The following is a 20,764-nucleotide window of genomic DNA, read 5'->3' on the forward strand; positions in this document are numbered from 1 at the left end:
AGGCAATGCCTCAGGGGATCGGCTAACTCGTCTGCTTTATAATTGCATGAGTAATGCACACCTCAGTGTGACTGTTGAGATGTGCAGATGCTAATGTTTTTAAAATACTAGAATATCTATTTTGTTTAAAAACTGCGAAGTGTCCATGTGCAACAGGCTACCCAGTAGCTATGGTCCAAAAGATGTGCAAGTCCGATTCAGCCTCTTTGTTTAATGCCAGTGTAAACGTTTCTTTACTGGGCCGTGACATGGAGCAGAAGACTGGATTGTCACAGCTGGCAAGAGTGCACCTTCTTGCGTCTGATTATAGGTTCGCTGTGGAGAAGCCTGTGAAATCAGGTTGTCCAGATTAGAGAGTAAGGCTGAGCTCTTCAAATGGCGTAATGGTTAAAAGCACTACAGGAAAGTTTCGATTAACCGGCACCTAAATAACCGGAAATGTCGGTTAACCGGCAAAATTCAGGAGTAGGTTCAGGTAACTTTTATTACTTGCCTTCCTCCATGTGTTGCTGTGCAAGGGTGTGGCTGCAGCTGTTGCTAAGCTACAGAGACGCTGGCAACTTGTGGCCATTGTTTTGAACCTGTTGCTAAGCAACAGGGTTTGTTGCTTTATACGGAGCTCTCAGCTCCGTATCTTTTACTATAGCTTTCGGTTATCCGGAATTTTTGATGAATCGGCACCACGTCGGTCCCGTCCGTGCCGGATAAAAAAAAGTTTCCTGTACTAGGTATAGCACGAAGCCATACGCATCAGAAGGTCCCAGTTTCATTGCCCAGCCTATGCTGCGTTAGTTAATCTCAGCTGGTGCAACCTTTTGGATCCCAGAGCTAGAGAAAGGGAATAAAAGAAGCCAAGGTTCCCACAGCGATTACTGTCCCATGGTTGCTGCTGGAACGTGCGATTGTGTGGACGCCCGGTGAGAAGACAACCTGTGTATGAAGAACGGCCACTTGATAGAGGTGCCAAAGGGCTAGTAGCACCTGTGGAAATGCAAGAAGTGGAGGCGGAATGTATTGGGAGGTGAGAACAAATAAATAATTTTAAAAAGAATGATATTGAAAAGACCAAGGCTGCCATGGAGCATCTTAAGTAAAAGTGCAGAATCTAACAGGACTAGACAGACTAGATGCAGGAAGGATGTTCCCGATGGCCGGGGAGTCCAGAACCAGGGGTCACAATCTAAGGATAAAGGGTAAGCCATTTAGGACAGAGATGAGGAATTTCTTCACCCAGAGAGTGGTGAACCTGTGGAATTCTCTGCCACAGAGGGCAGTTGGGGCCAATTCATTAAATATATTCAAGGAGGAGTTGGATATATTTCTTGAGGCTAAAGGGATCAAGGGATATGGGGAGAAAGCAGGGACAGGGCACTGAATTTGGATGATCAGCCATGATCTCATTGAATGGCGGAGCAGGCTCGAGGGGCCGAATGGCCTACTCCTGCTCCTATCTTCTATGTCTATGTTTAAAAGTACGAGTGTAATGGCACATTTCACGCGCACTTTCTGTTCTATCCAAACTTAACTTGATGTTGTTACTGTTCCACTGCTCTGTTGTTGATGCTGTGCCTTTATTTTAATTTTCTTCCCACAGTGCTCTCTGGTTGAGTCTCACCTCTCCGATGTGATCACTGTTAACACAGATGTGTCTGGAAATATAATCGGTGTTTCCATAGTAACTATCCCTGGGTCCTGCAATGGAGCGGAGGTGGAAGATGTGGATTTAGAAGTCTTTAACACAACTGTGCACCTCATGCAACCAGTCCTGGCATCTGCGTGAGTATTTTTTGTGTGTATGTGCTTGTTGTAACTCTGGGGTGATCAGGAGTATTTGATCGAAAGAAGGAAAGAAAGAAATTTATATAGCACCTTTCACAACCCCCAGATGTCCCAAAGCGCTTTACAGCCAATGAAGTACTTTTTGAAGTGTAGTCACTGTTGTAATAGAGTCATAGAATTATACAGCACAGAAAGAGGCCCTTCGGCCCATCGTGTCTGCGCCGTCCATCAAGCCCTGTCCAATCTAATCCCATTTTCCAGCATTTGGTCCATAGCCTTGTATGCAATGGCATTTCAAGTGCTCATCCAAATGTTTCTTGAATGTTGTGAGGGTTCCTGCCTCTACCACCCTTTCAGGCAGTGAGTTCCAGACTCCAACCACCCTCTGGGTGAAAAAGTTCCTCCTCAAATCCCCTCTAAACCTCCTGCCCCTTACCTTGAATCTATGCCCCCTTGTTATTGACCCCCCTACTAAGGGGAAAAGTTCCTCTTTATCTACCCTATCTATGCCCCTCATCATTTTGTACACCTCAATCAGGTCCCCCCTCAGCCTTCTTTGCTCCAAGGAAAACAACCCCAGCCTGTTTAGTCTTTCTTCATAGCTGAGGCGCTCCAGCCCAGGTAACATCCTGGTAAATCTCCTCTGCACCCTCTCCAATGCAATCACATCCTTCCTATAGTGAGGCGACCAGAACTGCACACAGTACTCCAGCTGTGGCCTTACCAGCGTTTTGTACAGCTCCATCATAACCTCCCTGCTCTTATACTCTATGCCTTGGCTAATGAAGGCAAGTATCCCATATGCCTTTTTAACCACCTTATCTACCTGTTCTGCTGCCTTCAGGGATCTATGTACATGTACACCAAGGTCCCTCTGACCCTCTGTACTTCCTAGGGTCCTACCACTCATTGTGTATTCCCTTGCCTTATTTGTCCGTCCAAAATGCATCACCTCGCACTTTTCAGGGTTAAATTCCATTTGCCACTTTTCCGCCCATCTGACCAACCCGTTTATATCGTCCTGTAGCCTGAGGCTTTCCTCCTTGCAATTTACCACCCCACCAATTTTCGTGTCATCTGCGAACTTACTGATCATACCTTTTACATTCTCCTCCAAATCATTTATGTAGATCACAAACAGCAAGGGACCCAGCACCGATCCCTGAGGTACCCCACTGGACACAGGCTTCCAGTCACAAAAGCAACCTTCGACCATCACCCTCTGCCTCCTGCCACTCAGCCAGTTTAGGATCCAACGTGCCAAGGCACCCTGGAATGTAGGAAACGTGACAGCCAATTTGCGCACAGCAAGCTCCCACAATCAGCAATGTGGTAATGACCAAATAATCTGCTTTTGTGATGTTTGAGGGCTAAATATTGACTAGGACACTGGGGATAACTACCTGCTGTTCCTCGAAATAGTGCCATGGGATCTTTTACGTCCACCTGAGAGGCAGACAGGGCCTCGGTTTAACGTCTCATCCGAAAGACGGCACCTCCGACAGTGCAGCACTCCCTCACTACTGGCACTAGAGTGTCAGCCTAGGTATTTGTGCTCAAGTCTCTGGAGTGGGACTTGAACCCACGACCTTCTGACTCCGTGTGCTACCCACTGAGCCACGGCTAACACACATTCAAATAAATTGTTCACTACGGTGAATGGATCAAACGTCATGCGATACAAGTTAAAAATGTGGAAGTTAGGAGTAAGAAGAGAAGTCAGATGGAACTTTTTCACCCAAAGGGTAAAAGTCATGGGGGGGAAAAATTCGCAATCGCTCCGTTTGGGGCGCCGTTATCGGCCGTGCGCAAAGTTTAGCGCCTGGCGCTAATTATCGCCTCCGACAGCAAACTTGGCTTTTATCGCCCCTGGAGGTGATTGGAGCGCTAAATCAGGCGCTTCACACCTATCTTAAGGCGCAAAGGCTGAGCAGCGAGGCGCTACCTCAGAGCGCTGGCGAAGCAAGGAAGGGCAAATCAAAATGAACCTGCAAAGTGCTGCTCAGTACTCAAAACTCCTTCACACAGCGTTGAATCTCTCCAGAAGTCTCTCTCTCTCCCTCAGAATGCGTGGTGCAAAAATGTCACCAACAAAAAAAGGCAGGAAGCGGTCGCCTTTAAACAGCGCTCCCCTAGTCCCTTTCTGGCAGCAAAACGCTCCCCTCAACCTGTTGTTGCTAGCGGCAGGCGGTAAGGCAGGGGGCGCCACTCAATATCCGGTCCAGGGCGTTGCGCACTCGACTGACGTCACAATCTGCCGGCGCAGGAGATCGTGGCGGTAGTGTTTAGCGCCGCCTCAAAATGTCTAGTTAATTTCGCGAGCGGCGCAAACATCGCCGCGCCCGGGCGCTAGTTGCTTTGCGCCCCATTAGCGCCCTCTTAAGGCGCTAACGGGAGGCGCAAACAACTGAATTTTCCCCCCATGGAATGTTGCCAGAGAAAGCAATGGAAACAGACAATTTAAGTGGGCTCTGGGGATAATTGGACGTCTCAGAGAGAGAATGGACTGAGGGAAATAGTGCGGAGGTAGGTAAGTGAGGTTGACTTTGACTGTGGAGGACATGCAAATGAGCTTGATGTCCATAAGTATATACTCTCCAGCAGGAATCATCGGATAGTGATTAGGAGCAGGAAATGTGGCAGGTTTTTAAAATCTTTTCTATAGCCCAGGGGTTGCGGAGACCAATTGTGATGCCACTACCAGTGTGTACCGGCTGAGGTTGGCTATCTCGGCATGGCTCAGTCTCGAATCTCGCAGCTGCCTGGACTGTCCGCCGAAATTGTACACTGGACCAGCTCACCTATTTGGAGGGCAAGGTGAAAGTTTAAAGTAATAAAAGCAGAATATGCTGGAAATACTCGGCAGGTCAGGCAGCATCTGTGGAGAGAGAAACTCAGAGAGTTAACATTTCAGGCCGGTGACCTTTCGTCAGATTTTTCCCTCAATCTCTTTCGCAGTCTTGAGAACATCTTCCCAGAAGATGCTCCCCTGTTGCTCGGCCTGGAAAAAGTTAGAGATGTAACAGATTTTAAGCAGGTCCAGAGGCAAGGGGAGGGGAGGAAAGAACAAAAGGGAAGGTCTGTGATAGAGTGGAAGACAGGAGAGATTAAATGAGAAAAGGGACGATGGTGCAACATTATCCCTGTTTCTCTCCCCACAGATGCTGCCTGATCTGATCTGAGTGTTTCCAGCATTTCTGTTTTTAATTCGGATTTCCAGCATCCACAGTATTTTGCTTTTGCATTAAAGTTTAAAGAGTAGTTTTGTGAACTAACAGAACAGTGGGGGGAGCAGAGCAAATGATCCATTTTACTTGTTAGCCACACTCCTGATTGATCATCTCCCATAAGTTATTAGGATGGATCGGCCTGCTCTGAATGGTGCTTAATATTCTGTTGCAGGCCAGAGACCGCGGCATTTATTGAGCGGCTGGAACATGAACAGGCCCAGAAAGCGAAAAACCCGCAGGAGCAGAAATCATTTATCGCAAAATATGTAAGTTGGCCTTTTCGAGAGAAAAAAAACTGTGTTGGGGTATGTGAAATAAAATGTCGTAATAATCTTGCAGAAATGTCATAATAATCTTGCAGAATTAATGCCCTATTCATGTATAAGACAATTCCGAGAAGGTATTTGCAAACAAATAGCAAGTACTGTACTTTACAGGAGCCACGTACTCACTGTGTGATATTGTGCTATTTAATGGGGTTAGAGTGTGATATTATATTTATATGCACGGAGCATGCAATTGCTCTGTAACTGGCGGTGAAATAAAAACCAGCATCTGTTTATTTCAAATGCTAGCCTGCGGTCCATTAGTCCTACCCACCACAATCACGTATTTTTAAAAATAAAAGAGGCTAAGATTTTCTCGGCTCCTGCGACGGCGTAGTGAATAAATTCATTGCCTCACATGGTTCCGAGCCATACGCACCACGAAGGTTTCTGGTTCAATGCCTGCTCGGTGCTGAGTTAGCTTATCTCGGCCGCGGAGTAGGTGGGCATTGTGATTGGCGTAACTGACCCTTGTGCTGGGAAGGAGCAAAGAAGAACCAGGGCTCCTGCTCCTGATTACCATGTAGTCACCCCTACTGGAAGGCACACATGCTTCGATGTTGGGTAATGACACAGTTAGGCTGGGCTGTGGTTCCTCCCATTGTCAAATGACTGCAGACGGTCACTCGTGTAAGATTGGGCACTTGGGCGAGGTACGCGAGGAGCAAGCTGTCGCTTTGAACTCTGGTACTGGACTGCTGTATTAGATCTGTTACCCGAGGGCCACTGGCACCTATGAATCAGAAAAGGAGGAGAGAACAGCGGGGGGGGGGGGGGGGGGGAAGAGATGGAAGTATAAGTATAAAAAAAACATCTTCCTCCCACCCCCAAGCAAGCTGCATCTGCACATATTATAAATAGAGCAGGCTAGAGCAACACATCTGATGACACTGATACATCTCTTAATGTGTTATTGTCATTTGTGTATAATATACCAAAGTTCATTTCCTGCTATTAAGCAGTCCAATAAAATGTAACACTTTAATTCGAGTCCTGTAGGCAGATGAGGAATATATAAGATCGCACATAATTCAAAAAGGGGGGCTGAGATCCTGTTGACCATGCATGTAAGCTATGAGCGACTACGAGGGAACACAAGAATTTCAAATTTAGTCAACATAGAGGTGATTTTTTTTTTGAATGTTTAAGTGCCAGTTCTTGCTAATTTCCCTTTTCAATATTTAATGCTGATTGCAGTGAAAAGCTCTGTGAGCTGGTTCAACGTTACTGTGGTCAGATGCAGTAGCTCCCATCTTCCATCATTACTGCTGGAAACCTGTTCCGGCTTTCTGGAAATTGGCAGTTGTCCAGGAAGTTGACGCTGAGAGCTTTATGGAAGTCTGTCTCCATCTGGAGTCCCTTTCTCGGTTGCTTTTACCAGTTGGTCCTATTCCTGAATCTGAGCTCTTGATGTTGATGTGGAGCACCTCCGCCTATGGGCATTGCTGTCGGAGGTTCATGAAGGAATCTGTGGCAGTGCTAAAATTCACAAGTACAGGAAACTTTCGTTTAACCGGAGGTTAGAAGTCCAGAAAGCTCTATCTACCGGCAAAATTCAGGAGCCGTTTTCTATAAGTTTTTTTTACTTCTCGTTGCTTTTTTTTCCCCCAGTCAGGCTCTGCAAGGTCTGTAGCTAAGCAACAGCTTCAGCTGGAGACGCTTGCAGTTGCAGCCGACTGTTTTGGAGCTGTTGCTAAGCAACAGGGTTTGTTGATTCACACGGAGCTGAAAAGCTCTGTATGTTTTAACATTGCCGCTGGTTTATACGGCAGTTTTGATCTAACGGCACCAGCTCGGCCCCGTCAGTGCCGGATACCAGAAAGCTTCCTGTACAGGAAACTCTCGTTTAAACGGCACCTAACTATCCGGAATTCTTTATTAACCGGCAAAATTCTCACTCCGAAAACAACACCTCAATAACCGGAAATGTTGCCGAGTCCGAGTCTCCCGCAGTGGCCGAGTTAGTCAGTGGGGGTAGTTCTCCAAACTGCCACTACTCGGCTTCTTGGCGCTGTCGGGAGTCATTAAAGAGTTATGGATTACCCTCAACTGGCAGTACTGTACTTAATCAAGCATCTTCCACCATCCATTTAACATAACATTCTGTAGGTGAGTACCCAATTACTGTATACTGCACATTTCTTGATTTTTTTATTTTTGTTTGTTAAAAATAGCCTCGGTATTTAACCCTCGCCATCAACCGGCACCATCCCGGTCCCGTCGGTGCCAGATACCAAAGAGTTTCCTGTACTAGCTTTGAATTCTTGTTTTAACTGTGGATTCCTTGCCCCTGATTTTTCTACCCTCTTTGTTCCGCACTGACTCTTGCTGGAGCACAGTTCTGCACGTTGCCCCAGTAACCATTCTTCAAATGTAAGTTTAGGCAGGTGTGATTTTTCTGCTTGGGATTCCCCTGTCTATTATTAAAATTAATTATTTTGGGGGGAGGTGGGGGTCGGGGGGGGGAGAAATTGCAGGCTGGCGAGCACACGAGTGGGAAACCCCGGCAAGAGTGTGAGCAGGCTACTGCAAGGCGCATCACCGTTGAGCCTGACCCTGTCCTCATCCGATCTCCACCCAGCTCCACGTTTCGGCAGCTGTCACTGGATAGCCGTCAACGCTGGGAACTCCGGCCGATTTCTTTTCTTGCTCTCTAACCCAGCGGGTTGCTATGGCCAGTCGTAGCATTCCGACTACTGCTCTGCCAGCCACCAGCGCTCTCGGCACAGACCAAGTGGGGTTCCGCAAGGATCAGTACTGGGACCACTGTTGACAATTTATATTAACGATTTAGACTTTAGAATCAGAAACACAAATTCTAAATTTGCGGATGACACCAATTTGGGGGGTAGGGGATAGTCAATACTGAGGAGGACCGCAACAAATTACAAGAGGACATTAATAAACTTGCAGAATGGGCATATAATTGGCCAATGAATTTCAACACCGATAAGTGTAAGGTATTACATTTTGGTAAGAAAAATAAGGAGGTCACATTACTTGAAAAATAAGAATCTGAATGGGGTAGAGAAACAAAGGGATCTCGGAGTACAGACACACAGATCACTAAAAGTAGCGACGCAGGTTAATAAGGTCATAAAAGAAGAAACCAGGCACTAGGGTTTATTTCTACAGGGATAGTATTGAAAAGTAGATAAGTTATGCTAAACTTGTATCGAACCTTAGTTAGACCACACTTGGAGTACTGTGTACAATTCTGTTTGCCATATTGTAAAAAGGATATAGAGGCACTGGAGAGGGTGCAAAAAGGATTTGCAAGAATGGTACAGGAAACTTTTGGTTTACCGGCACCTAAATAACCGGAAATCTCGGTTAACCGGCAAAATTCAGGAGTAGGTTCATACTTCATATTGTACTTGCCTTCCTCCATCTGTTGCTGTGCAAGGGTGTGGCTGCAACTGTTGCTAAGCTACAGAGACGCTTGGAACTTGTGGCCATTGTTCTGAACCTGTTGCTAAGCAACAGGGTTTGTTGCTTTATACGGAGCTCTCAGCTCTCCGTATCTTTTACTATAGCGTTCGGTGATCCGGAATTTTTGATGAACCGGCACCACGTCGGTGCCGGATAAAAAAAAAAGTTTCCTGTACCAGAAATGCGAGGTTAAACATATCAGGAAAGGATGAACAGGCTGGGGCTCTTGTCTCTTGAGGTCTTTAAAATTCTGCAAGGTTCTGATAGAGTAGACACAGAGAGAATGTTTCCACTTGTGGGGAAGAGCGAAACTAGAGGCCATCAATATAAGATCGTCACCAAGAAATCCAATCGGGAATTCAGAAGAAACTTCTTTACCCAGCGAGTGGTGAGAATGTGGAACTCGCTACCACAGGGAGTGGTTGAGGCGAATAGCAGAGATGCATTTAAGGGGAGGCTAGATAAGCACATGAGGGAGAAGGGAATAGAGGGTTACGCTGTTAGATGAGGAAAGATTGGAGGAGGCTCGAGTGGCGCATAAACGCTGGTTGGGTTAAATGGCCTGTTTCTGTGCAATTCTGTGTCATTCTTTGATACAGAGCTAAGCAATTTCACTGCTGAAATGTCCTTATAAGAGCTGTCTGCCGTGAAGACTCCTGTAAGATCTCATTGTACAGAGTTGTGTTTCAAACTGCTGCAGTGGAAGTGACCTGACCTGCTCACCAGAAACTAATGTATTCATTTGGCGGTAGGATTAAATGGAGCACAGACAGTGGCTGAGAGTGGGTTGCAAGCTATACACTTGAGGGGTGCGGATAATGTGTTAAACCACAAGAGTGAAACTTATTAGGTTTTAGACATCCTATTCTCCTGAGACTGTTGCAGCTCTAATCACATTGTCATACATCATTTATTTTTATAACGTATACAGTTTTGTTTTATTTTTATCCTTTTGACGATTTCCTGTTGGAGTTTTTCCACTTTGCTTTCTTACCTTCAATGATCATTGTGATCAAAGTGTTATATAGTGGGAGAATTTAGTTACTTTGCCATCCCCTTCTCCTAAAGGTCTTAATAAGAACATAAGAATTAGGAGCAGGGGTCGGCCATACAGCCCCTCGAACCTGCTCCGCCATTCAATAAGATCATGGCTGATCTTTGACCTCAACTCCTCTTTCTCCCCTGATCCCCATATCCCTTGATGTCCTTGTCCAAAAATCTTATCTATCTCAGCCTTGAATATACTGAACATCTGAGCAGAAATGATATTGGGTCAAAAGATCAGGATAATGAAACAGTTTGGGTGGAGATAAGGAATAATAAGAGGAAAAAAACACTAGTGGGCATAGTCTATAGGCCTCCGAACAGTTGCAACTCTGTTGGACGGAGTATCAATCAGGAAATAGTTGAGGCTTGTAATAAGGGAACATCTATAATTATGGGGGATTTTAACTATCATATTAATTGGACAAATCAAATTGGGCAGGGCTGCCTTGAGGATGAGTTCATTGAGTGTATTAGGGATGGGTTTCTTGAGCAGTATGTAACTGAACCGACCAGGGGTCAAGCAACCTTGGACCTGGTCCTGTGTAACGAGACAGGATTAATTAAAAATGTCCTAGTAAAGGATCCCCTTGGAATGAGTGACCATAACATGGTTGAATTCCATATTCAATTAGAGGGTGAGAAGGTTGGATCTCAAACAAGCGTGCTAAGCTTGAATAAAGGAGACTATGAAGGTATGAGAGCGGAATTGAGTAGAGTGGATTGGGAAAATAGATTAATGGGTAAGACGATACATGATCAGTGGTGTACATTTAAGGAGTTATTTTACAACTTCCAAAAAATATATATCCACTGAGAAGAAAAGGGTGTAAAAGAAAAGACAGCCATCCGTGGCTAAGTAAAGAAATTAAGGATAGTATTCAACTAAAAACAAGGGCATATAAGGTAGCCAAATCTAGTGGGAGGATAGAGGATTGGGAAAACTTTAAAAGACAGCAAAAGATAACAAAAAGATTAATTAAGAAAGGGAAGATAGATTATGAAAGTAAATTAGCAAAAAATATAAAAACAGATAGTAAGAGTTTTTATAGTTATATAAAAAGAAAAAGGGTGGCTAAAGTAAATGTTGGTCCCTTAGAGGATGAGACCGGGAAATTAATGGTGGGAAATATGGAGATGGCAAAAACACTGAATGAATATTTTACATCAGTCTTTACAGTAGAGGACACTAAGAATATCCGAACACTGGACAAACAGGGGGCTATAGGGGGGGAGGAGCTAAACACGATCAAAATCACTAAGGAAGTGGTACTCGGTAAAATAATGGGACTCAAGGCGGATAAATCACCTGGACCGGATGGCTTACATCCTAGGGTCTTGAGGGAAGTGGCGGTAGGGATTGTGGATGCATTGGTAATAATTTTCCAAAACTCCCTGGACTCGGCAAAGGTCCCGGCAGACTGGAAAACTGCTAATGTAACACCCTTATTTAAAAAGGGCAGTAGACAGAAGGCTGGAAACTATAGCCTAACATCTGTGGTAGGTAAAATTTTGGAGTCCATTATTAAGGAGACAGTAACAGGACATTTAGATAATCATAATTTAATAGGACAAAGTCAGCATGGTTTTATGGAGGGGAAGTCATGTTTGACAAATTTGCTGGAGCTCTTTGAGGAAGTAACATATAGGGTGGATAAAGGGGAACCAGTGGACGTAGTGTATTTAGACTTCCAAAAGGCATTTGACAAGGTGCCACACAAAAGATTATTGCTTAAGATAAAAAATCACGGGATTGGGGGTAATATTCTGGCATGGATAGAGGATTGGCTATCTAACAGAAGGCAGAGAGTTGGGATAAATGGTTCATTCTCAGACTGGCAATCAGTAACTAGTGGTGTTCCGCAGGGGTCGGTGCTGGGTCCCCAACTCTTTACAATCTATATTAACGATTTGGAGGAGGGGACCGAGTGTAACATATCAAAGTTTGCAGATGATACTAAGATGGGGGGGAAAGTAGTGAGTGAGGAGGACATAAAAAACCTGCAAGGGGACATAGACAGGCTAAGTAAGTGGGCAGAGATTTGGCAGATGGAATACAATACTGGAAAGTGTGAGGTTATGCACTTTGGCAGGGAAAATCGTAGAGCAAGTTATTATCTTAATGGCAAGAAACTGGAAAGTACTGAAGTACAAAGGGATCTGGGGGTCCTGGTGCACGAAACTCAAAATGTTAGTACGCAGGTGCAGCAAGTGATTAAGAAGGCCAATGGAATGTTGGCTTTCATTGCTAGGGGGATAGAATATAAAAATAGGGAGGTATTGCTTCAGTTGTACAAGGTATTGGTGAGACCACACCTGGAATACTGCGTACAGTTTTGGTGTCCATACTTAAGAAAAGACATACTTGCTCTCGAGTCAGTACAAAGAAGGTTCACTCGGTTAATCCCGGGGATGAGGGGATGGACATATGAGGAGAGGCTGAGTAGATTGGGACTCTACTCATTGGAGTTCAGAAGAATGAGAGGCGATCTTATTGAAACATATAAGATTGTGAAGGGGTTGGATCGGGTGGATGCAGGGAGAATGTTCCCGATGATGGGTGAAACTAGAACTAGGGGGCATAGTCTTAGAATAAGGGGCTGCTCTTTCAAAACTGAGAGGAGGAGGAACTACTTCACTCAGAGGGTGGTAGGTCCATGGAATATGCTGCCCCAAAAAGCTGTAGAAGCTACATCATTACATAAATTTAAAACAGAAATAGACAGTTTCCTAGAAGTAAAGGGAATTAAGGGTTACGGGGAGCGGGCAGGAATTTGGACATGAGTCTAGGTTCGGATCGGTCATGGCCCTGTGGGTAGCGGAGCGGGCCCAGGGGCCGTGTAGCCTGATCCTGCTCCTAATTCGTGTGTCTAATTCTGTTAGATTCAGGAGATGGTTCTGTGATAGTAGATTGGCGGTTAGGATCAGATCAGCCATGATCTTATTGAATGGCGGAGCAGGCTCGAGGGGCCGATTGGCCTACTCCTGCTCCTATTTCTTATGTTCTTATGTAGAGAATTCCAAAGATTCACAACCCTCTGAGTGAAGAAATTCCTCCCCATCTCGGTCTTAAGTGGCTGACCCCTTATCCTGAGACTGACCCCTAGTTCTAGCCTCTCCAGCCAGGGGGAAACAACCTCTCGGCATCTCCCCCGTCAATCCCCCTCAGAATCTTAACTGTTTCAATGAGATCACCTCTCATTCTTCTAAAACTCCAGAGAGTTTAGACCCAATCTACTCAATCGCTCCTCATGCTGGGATAGAGTTTCTCTATCGCCACCAGCCCATTCCTTCTGTGAACCTAGAATGTGAATTGTCATTAGGGTATTTGATCGAGGGAGCATTGCATCTGGTTTCTTAACACCGTCACATAGCCATGGTTTGCACTGGGGCCACCGGAAAGTAATGAGGAATGGGAACTCCGGCTGACTCCTCCACCACCCCCCCCCCCTCCCCCTCCCTGCGCCCCAACCAAAGGATGCTGAGGTTATTTGACACTCTTCTCCCAGTGCCCCAACTGAGAAATCGGCTAAGTCAGCAGAGATGGGGATTGACACCCAAGATCTGTTTGTCTCAGTACTACACTGGGAGGTTCCTTGACAAGCTAAGCCATTGAGGAAGCCCCCTGAATGGAAGCTTTTATAATACTTTGATAAAAGTTTAAAGGAGACAGTTGACGGGAGCGGTGTTTTTCTTTTGTGCTGTACAACAACTGCTCCTGGACATAAAAATTGAAAATTGTTGGCCAAAAGGAATACAGGAAACTTTGTGCTATCCGGAGGTGAGCTATCCGGCAATCTGGAGCCACCGGCAAAAATCAGCAGCCGTTTTTTATTCTTTTTGTTTGTTTTTTTTTGCTTTGTTTGAACAGTCAAGCTGTGCAAGGTCTGTAGCTATAGCAACAGCTTCAGCTACAGAGCTTTAGGGCCACACCCGAGTGTTTAGAAGCTATTGCTAAGCAACAGTGTTTGTTGTCAAATACGGAGATAAGAATCTCCGTATCTCTCAACATTAACTTTGGAGATTACAGAAGTTTTGAGGCAACGGCAGCAGCTCGGTCCCGTGGGTGCCGGATAGCACAAAGTTTCCTGTATGTTAATCCGAGGATCATGTTTTGATCTCACCCATCAACAGTAGCTGCTTTTTAACAACAGTTTAATTTTCTTGCATTGCACTGAGATCATATAAAGCTATTGCAACTTAAGCCTATGCAATGGAGAAGGATCAAATTAATATTTTTTCTATTTCCTATCTGGAACCCTTTTCTGCCGTCCCCCCCCGCCCCCCCCCACCACCCTCACCCCCCAATCCCAGTGCAGGAGAAAAAATGTAAGAGGTGAGTTTCTGTTCAGTGTGGAAAAACTCACCGGAGATTCAGGAGTATATACCATACAGTGTGTTATTGGAATATAAAGCTCTTGTATATACAGGAAACTCTTTGGTATCCGACACCGACGGGACAGGCGTGTTGCCGGTTGATCAAAAATTCCGGATGATGGAGAGGGTTATCTATCGAGGCTATTTTTAACAAAGAATAATTTTTTAAAAATCAAGAAATGTGCAGTATACAGTAATTGGGTACTCACCTACAGAATGTTGTGTTAAATGGATGGTGGAAGATGCTTGATTAAGAGGGTAATGCAATGCAATGACGACCAGCAGCGCGGGAGACACACAGTACCCCTTTAAAATGGCGGATCAGAAGAGACTACCGGCAGCGCGGGAGAGTCAGACTCCTGTTACAGGGGTATTGAGGTGTTCCGACTTCCGACAGCGCCAAGAAGCCGAGTAGTGGCAGTTTGGAGAAATACCCCCACTGACTAACTCGGCCGCCGCGGGAGACTCGGACTCTGCAACATTGCCGGTTATTGAGGTGTTGTTTTCGGAGTGAGAATTTTTGCCGGTTAATAGAGAATTCCGGATATTTAGGTGCCGTTTAAACGAGAGTTTCCTATTACATCATAAATTGTGAAATTGCTCCCAGCGCGCTCCTCCCCGACGTGAGCCCTCTTCTGGCCACTGTCACCACCGACGCCAGGCCTCCTGCTTACCCTCCCTCAGCTTTGGCCCTTGCTCCAGCGCTGGACTTTGCCACTTTCTCCCATTCCCTCCTCTTTCTTAAACACCTCACAAATATCGTTTGCTTTAATTAAAAAGAAATGGAATTACAATTTATGCTGTTGAGGCGTAAGTATGTAATTTAAAAACATAGAAACATAGAAGATAGGAGCAGGAGTAGGCCATTCGGCCCCTCGAGCCTGCTCCGCCATTTAATGAGATCATAGCTGATCATCCAAATTCAGTACCCTGTCCCTGCTTTCTCCCCATATCCCTTGATCCCTTTAGCATTAAGAAATATATCTTAACTCCTTCTTGAATATATTTAATGAATTGGCCTCAACTGCCTTCTGTGGTAGAGAATTCCACAGGTTCACCAATCTCTGGGTGAAGAAATTCTTCCTCATCTCAGTCCTAAATGGCTTACCCCTTATCTTTAGACTGTGACCCCTGGTTCTGGACTCCCCCGCCATCGGGAACATCCTTCCTGCATCAAGTCTGTCTAGTCCTGTTAGAATTTTCTAAGTTTCAATGAGATCCCCTCTCATTCTTCTAAACTCCAGCGAATATAAGCCTAGTCGACCCAATCTCTCCTCATACGTCATTCCTGCCATCCCAGGTATCAGTCTGGTGAATCTTCGCTGCACTCCCTCCATGGCAAGAACATCCTTCCTCAGATAGGGCGGCCAAAACTGCACACAATACTCAAGGTGTGGCCCTGTTCAACTGCAGCAAGACATCCTTGCTCCTGTACTCAAATCCTCTCGCTATGAAGGCCAACATACCATTTGCCTTCTTAACCGCCTGCTGCACCTGCATGCTTACCTTCAGCGACTGGTGCACAAGGACACCCAGGTTTCGTTGCATTTCCTCTTCTCCCAATCTATTGCCGTTCAGATAATAACCTGCCTTCCTGTTTTTGCCACCAAAGTGGATAACCTCGCATTTATCCACATTATACTGCATCTGCTCAATCGCCCAACCTGTCCAAATCATACTGGAGTTTCTCGGCAGCACACACACCCACCCAGCTTTGTGTCGTCTGCAAACTTGGAGCTATTACACCTAGTTCCCTCGACTAGATCATTAATATATATTGTGAATAGCTGGGGTCCTAGCACCGATCCCTGCGGTACCCACTAGTCACTGCCTGCCACTTGGAAACAGACCGAAAACTTACGAACAGGTTGCTAAATAGTGTGACAAGACATGTATCTTTCCCAACACGCTGCCAGCGGTGTGATGTCATTTCAGAGTGCTTTAAAGAGCTGTTCCCCCGAGCTGGAAGCTGAAGCCCTGTGGATTTCTGCCCCTGCAGAGACCTCCCCACCCTTCCGAGCTCGCAGAATCCTAGATCATTAGCGCCCGCTCTGTCTTGTTTCTCTCCAAGCCACTCCAGAAGGCAGTATTATCAGCACACAGGTTCCAAATTAGCTATAGAAGTTACGCACGCAAAGCACATACAAAACAGCTCTAGCTTCCGCACAGTGACAGCAGCGAAAGGCCTGATATTTTGAAATTACACTCTGCTCCAGGCAGCAGTGACTGAAGTGAGAGTCTTTTTTACCGACAGTCTGTAACACGCTCTAGCACTTCCTTTCAGTTCTGTTTACCTTGGTGTCCCTGCGTTGTTGATTCTGTCTCGCCTTGCTTCTGTCTATCTACATGTAGTAGCAGTACCATGGAATTTGTCTCCGATAAAAAGATAAATATAATTTTAAGTCGGGGGGGGAAATGTATTTTGAAGCAACACAATAAATCCAAAACGGAGAATAATTCAGTGAGTAAAGAAGGAAACTGATTGCGAGCCAAATATTACAGAAAAAATAAATGAAAGATATTAAAGGTAAATCTGACATTTTCTTTTCATATCTTTCATTTATTTGAAAGCAAAAGTCAGATTTAGCTTTAATATACAGTTTCATATTTTTAAATTGTTCAATGAAGATCACAGGCAATCAGCTGGTTCTATATAATACTGCTATACAGTAACTATTGCCATCAGTGGTGTTACTGTGCGAATATTTAACATGCTCATACTGAATTCCTGTCTCTGCTATTTTTGGCAAGAGTGTTAAATGGGTTAAATAGTAAACTTGTCACAGAGGGAATTGTAGATATCCTGTGTTACTGGGGTATAATTCTGTGCTATACTATTCTATGTCCTTGCATATGCTACATTTAACTGTACCCATCTGCCGTTTTGTTTTTGGCGGTGTCACGGCATACAGCAATGGTTGGCCGCCTCCTGTGATTGAATCTCATGATTGGAAAAGTGCTAATGGGATTTATTTCACTACCTGTTCAGGAGGACTATTGCAGTTTGTGCATATTATATAATACACTGTTTTTGCAGAGCTTTAACACTGTAGACAAGTTTTCTCCCAAACAGCAGCTAAGAATAAAAAGCCAGTAACTCCGTTGAGTTGGTTTCACTGGCCCTGGGATAGGGAATGTAAAAATCCACCAGATCCCTGTTGGGTGACTTCAGTTGCGCAATGCACTTGCAGCAATCTCTGGTGCGCATATGATCGGGCTTGACTGTGACATCCTTCGCAGTTAGTCAGCCTGTGCCAGTGCTCATTGCCTAGGCTCACAGGCTTTAGCGAGGTATCTGATGGCTGATGGTGACCATGAAACCAACCATTACCCCAAGCCAATTTAGCACCTTCAAGAGAGAAATTTGGAAAGGACGGGGCTTTGTGCAGTGACGTGGAGAACATTCATGAGGTAATGGGTTTTGCACCCACCCAGCTGTATTTATGGAAACACTGCAATCTGTAAAATGTGCCAGGGAATGAGTTGAGATGTTCTCGAGTTTGCTTGCACTGTGGGTGGAGAGCGAGGAAGAGTCGGTAAAAGTTGCATATTGTAAACCTAGTGCTACACGGTGATCTTCAGAAATGCTACTTCACTATTGCTTAATCTTGTGTGCTGTTGTTCCTGTGAATTTGATGAGCTGGTCTTTCTCTCTTTTTTTTTATGCAGTGGCATTTAATTCTGGGCGGGGCCATCTTTCTCATGGTTACAAATACCGTCAAAGCGCCTCAGGAACTGGGAGCACAAGCCTGACGTCTGCAAAGTAATGGTGGTTCCCAGTGTTTTCAGGAGATTGCGTGCAGTGACGAGCAAGGCGCTATTTATTTTCACAAAGGTCAAATGATTACGTTTCTCCTTACTCCTGAAGCCCGGACCCTGTCTTTAGATTCTCAGCAACTCTTAGCAGCACAACAGCAAACTTTCTATTTTCAGAGCGCCTAAGAGGCCTCTGACTCTAGGCGCCCATTGCGGCCTGCAGCCAATGATTGTTACCAACGGAACAGGCGCGATCCTGCCGCCAAGGGACCTCTCTGCCTCCTGGAGACATGAAACCATTCGGTGCATCTTCGTAGCTCCTGTCTCCGGGGTTTCTTTGCACTGTGTAACTACAGGCCCAAGAGATTGTACATCTGAATGAACTAAGTCTAATTCTTAAAAGTTTCTACCCAGTCAAGGTCCGGCTGACAGAAAGCTTCTGCAGTGGGGCAAGCCAAAAGCTCTCTTCCACGTGGCTTTCCATAAAGTAGCTCAGCCTGAGCAGCATGCAACTCCCTCTCTCTCCAAAATACAAGGCCAACTAGCTCTGAGGGCTCAATCACATGACCTAGCTGGGTGCACAGTGCTCCTTTGCTTTGATTTTGTTTTTCTGTGCTTCACATAATTGGAACTTCTAACATCCCAAATATCATTTGGCCTTTACTAATCTTCTGTTTGCCATTTGCACTCTTTTCTCCCCCCCCCCCCCTTGCTGTTTGAATCGGAAACACTGCTTCCAGCGTGACCCAAATCAGCCCATTGGCGTGAAATTCGTTTGCCCTCATTCGTCAGCCTTGGCCGCTTCACTCCATTGACCACACACAGTACAGCTGAGCTGTGGCAATGTGCAGCAGCCCTCGCAGGTAGCCTCTGTATCTGAGAGTCACTCAGTCTGTCAGTAGAGAGACCTCTTGGGCACTGCAGGTGGTTGCCATGGCAGGGGCTGACGGGCACTGCAGATGTCTGCCAGTGCGGCGCTGATGAGTGGCTGCCAGTGCAGGGCTGACTGGCACTGCAGCTGGATGCCAGTGTGGGGGTGACTGCCAGAGCGGGGCTGATGAGCACTGCAGGTGGCTGCAGATATTGGCAAAATCTTTGCCAAAATTGGACTATAGAAAAAATAATCACAGGGATCCTGAGACATTGATTTGTTTACTATCAAATTGTTTGGAGAAGAATCCAGATCACGAAAATTTGCTGATGCTAATATATTGAAATTCTATCGAGACTGGAATTTCTGGTGAAGTTGCGATCAGTTGAGGATGGAGAAAGTTCCATTACCTGAGACACTGGCGTCTGCAGTTACAAGCAGCCATTGTAAACAGCATTGATCCACTTTTTTGAGTTTATTTTTCTTCCGGCTGTTTTTCAAAGTACTTGTGCTAGAAGATAGACATACTTCTGGCTCGAAATAACAACAGAAAATGCTGGAAAAACTCAGCAGGCCAGGCAACATCCGTGGAGAGAGAAATAGAGTCAACGTTTCGGGTCGAAACCCTTTTACAGAACTGAGAGAAAAGGCAGGAAATGAAACAAAAGGCAGTTTGGGGGCTGGGAAATGGGGGAGGGGATGAAAGAAGAGACATTAAGAGTTATTCAAGGCGAGACGAGACAGTAATAGGACAGGTAAAGAAACAAACAATGGCTCTAGATGAAGTGTGAAATGCGCCGGCAGAGTGAGAGACGGTTGCCATGTGGGAGAGAGAAAGAGAAAAAGGAAAAGGCACAAACTAAAAGTGTGGATAAAAAATATAAAAATATTTTCCAGCATTTTCTGTTATTTCGGATTTCCAACATCTGCAGTATTTTGCTATCATACTTCTGGCTCGCATTGCCATTACCAATTTGTGTGGCTTTACAGTCTGAAACGCTCTGCTAATGGCGCAGCGGGTAACTGAACTAATCCAATGGAGCAGAAGATCCCAGGTTCAATTCTTGGACCATGCTGAGTTAGTTGGTCCCTGCCAGAGCACAAGTTGGGGTCCTCGGTTCCCCTGGGTTACGGTGGGAATAAATCAGTCACGGTTCCTGCTTCTGCTTGCCATTCAGTGACCGCTGCTGGAAAGTGTGTGTTGGTGGCGGGGGGCAAGGGTGGGGATCAGGCTCGACTAAGATGCGTTTTGTGGTTGTTAACCCACTAATGCGTGAAGAATGACCACTTGAGTGAGGTACCGATGGGGGATTTATGAGACCACGTTCCCGCGTCAATCACTGTAGGTGGTTTCCATTATGTAACAATGATGACATGCCACAGTTTTGGGGGTGGGCGGTCACAGTTCGGATAATGCGCTTCCACAGAACGAGAATCAGTCCAGGATGCTCACGCATGTCAACTGCAGGGCAGCATTTGTGGAGACCACGAAAGGTGGTGTTGTCAGGAGGAGACGGCAATACTGTTCATTTTAAATGGAGGGGTGGGTAAATAATTCCTGGGGCTACTAATTTGTCCTACTTTCACTTTGGGCTGAGTTGTGGATTTGGGCCGAAGAATAGAGAAGTCAGCACAAATCATGACCTGCAGTGACCATCACCGTATTGTGGACGGATTGGAAAGGTGGTGTTTAACTCTGGGAGACGGGGTCTTTTCTGTACTTAATAAAGGGAAATCTGGGGGAGACAAACTTTAACTCTGTAAAAGATGTCTTTTTTGTTCAAAGTACTTCCCCGTTTTATATTGAAGAAAAAAATGTTCATTGAAAAAAATCTTGTTTGTTCAAACGTTTCAATTTTTTGATCTCTACAAAGAGCCGTCAGGTCGGTGCCAACTCCCTGCTGGGCCCCTCCAGTGACTTTCCTCCTCTTCAAATGAATTGAGTTTCG

At 45.4% G+C, this 20,764-nt stretch overlaps 1 protein-coding gene across 3 annotated transcripts in view; it reads left to right on the top strand.

Moving 5' to 3' along the window:
• Positions 1-20,764, top strand: part of emc10 (ER membrane protein complex subunit 10) — a 63,294-nt gene that overhangs the window by 34,539 nt on the left and 7,991 nt on the right. The window contains exons 5-7 of one of the 3 annotated variants that reach the window (XR_015073934.1): positions 1,595-1,776; positions 5,182-5,275; positions 17,858-18,023. Coding sequence is in view for 2 of the 3 variants with exons in the window: in XM_085969741.1 (XP_085825867.1) it covers positions 1,595-1,776; positions 5,182-5,275; positions 17,858-17,941 (360 nt within the window). In the remaining variant the exon portion in view is untranslated. The remainder of the gene's footprint in view (positions 1-1,594; positions 1,777-5,181; positions 5,276-17,857; positions 18,024-20,764) is intronic. The other 2 variants (XM_085969741.1, XM_085969740.1) reach the window with 2 other exon arrangements.

Source organism: Somniosus microcephalus, chromosome 28, assembly GCF_052327205.1.
Source record: "Somniosus microcephalus isolate GS21.2 chromosome 28, FLI_Smic_1.0, whole genome shotgun sequence".
Taxonomy (NCBI): domain Eukaryota; kingdom Metazoa; phylum Chordata; class Chondrichthyes; order Squaliformes; family Somniosidae; genus Somniosus; species Somniosus microcephalus.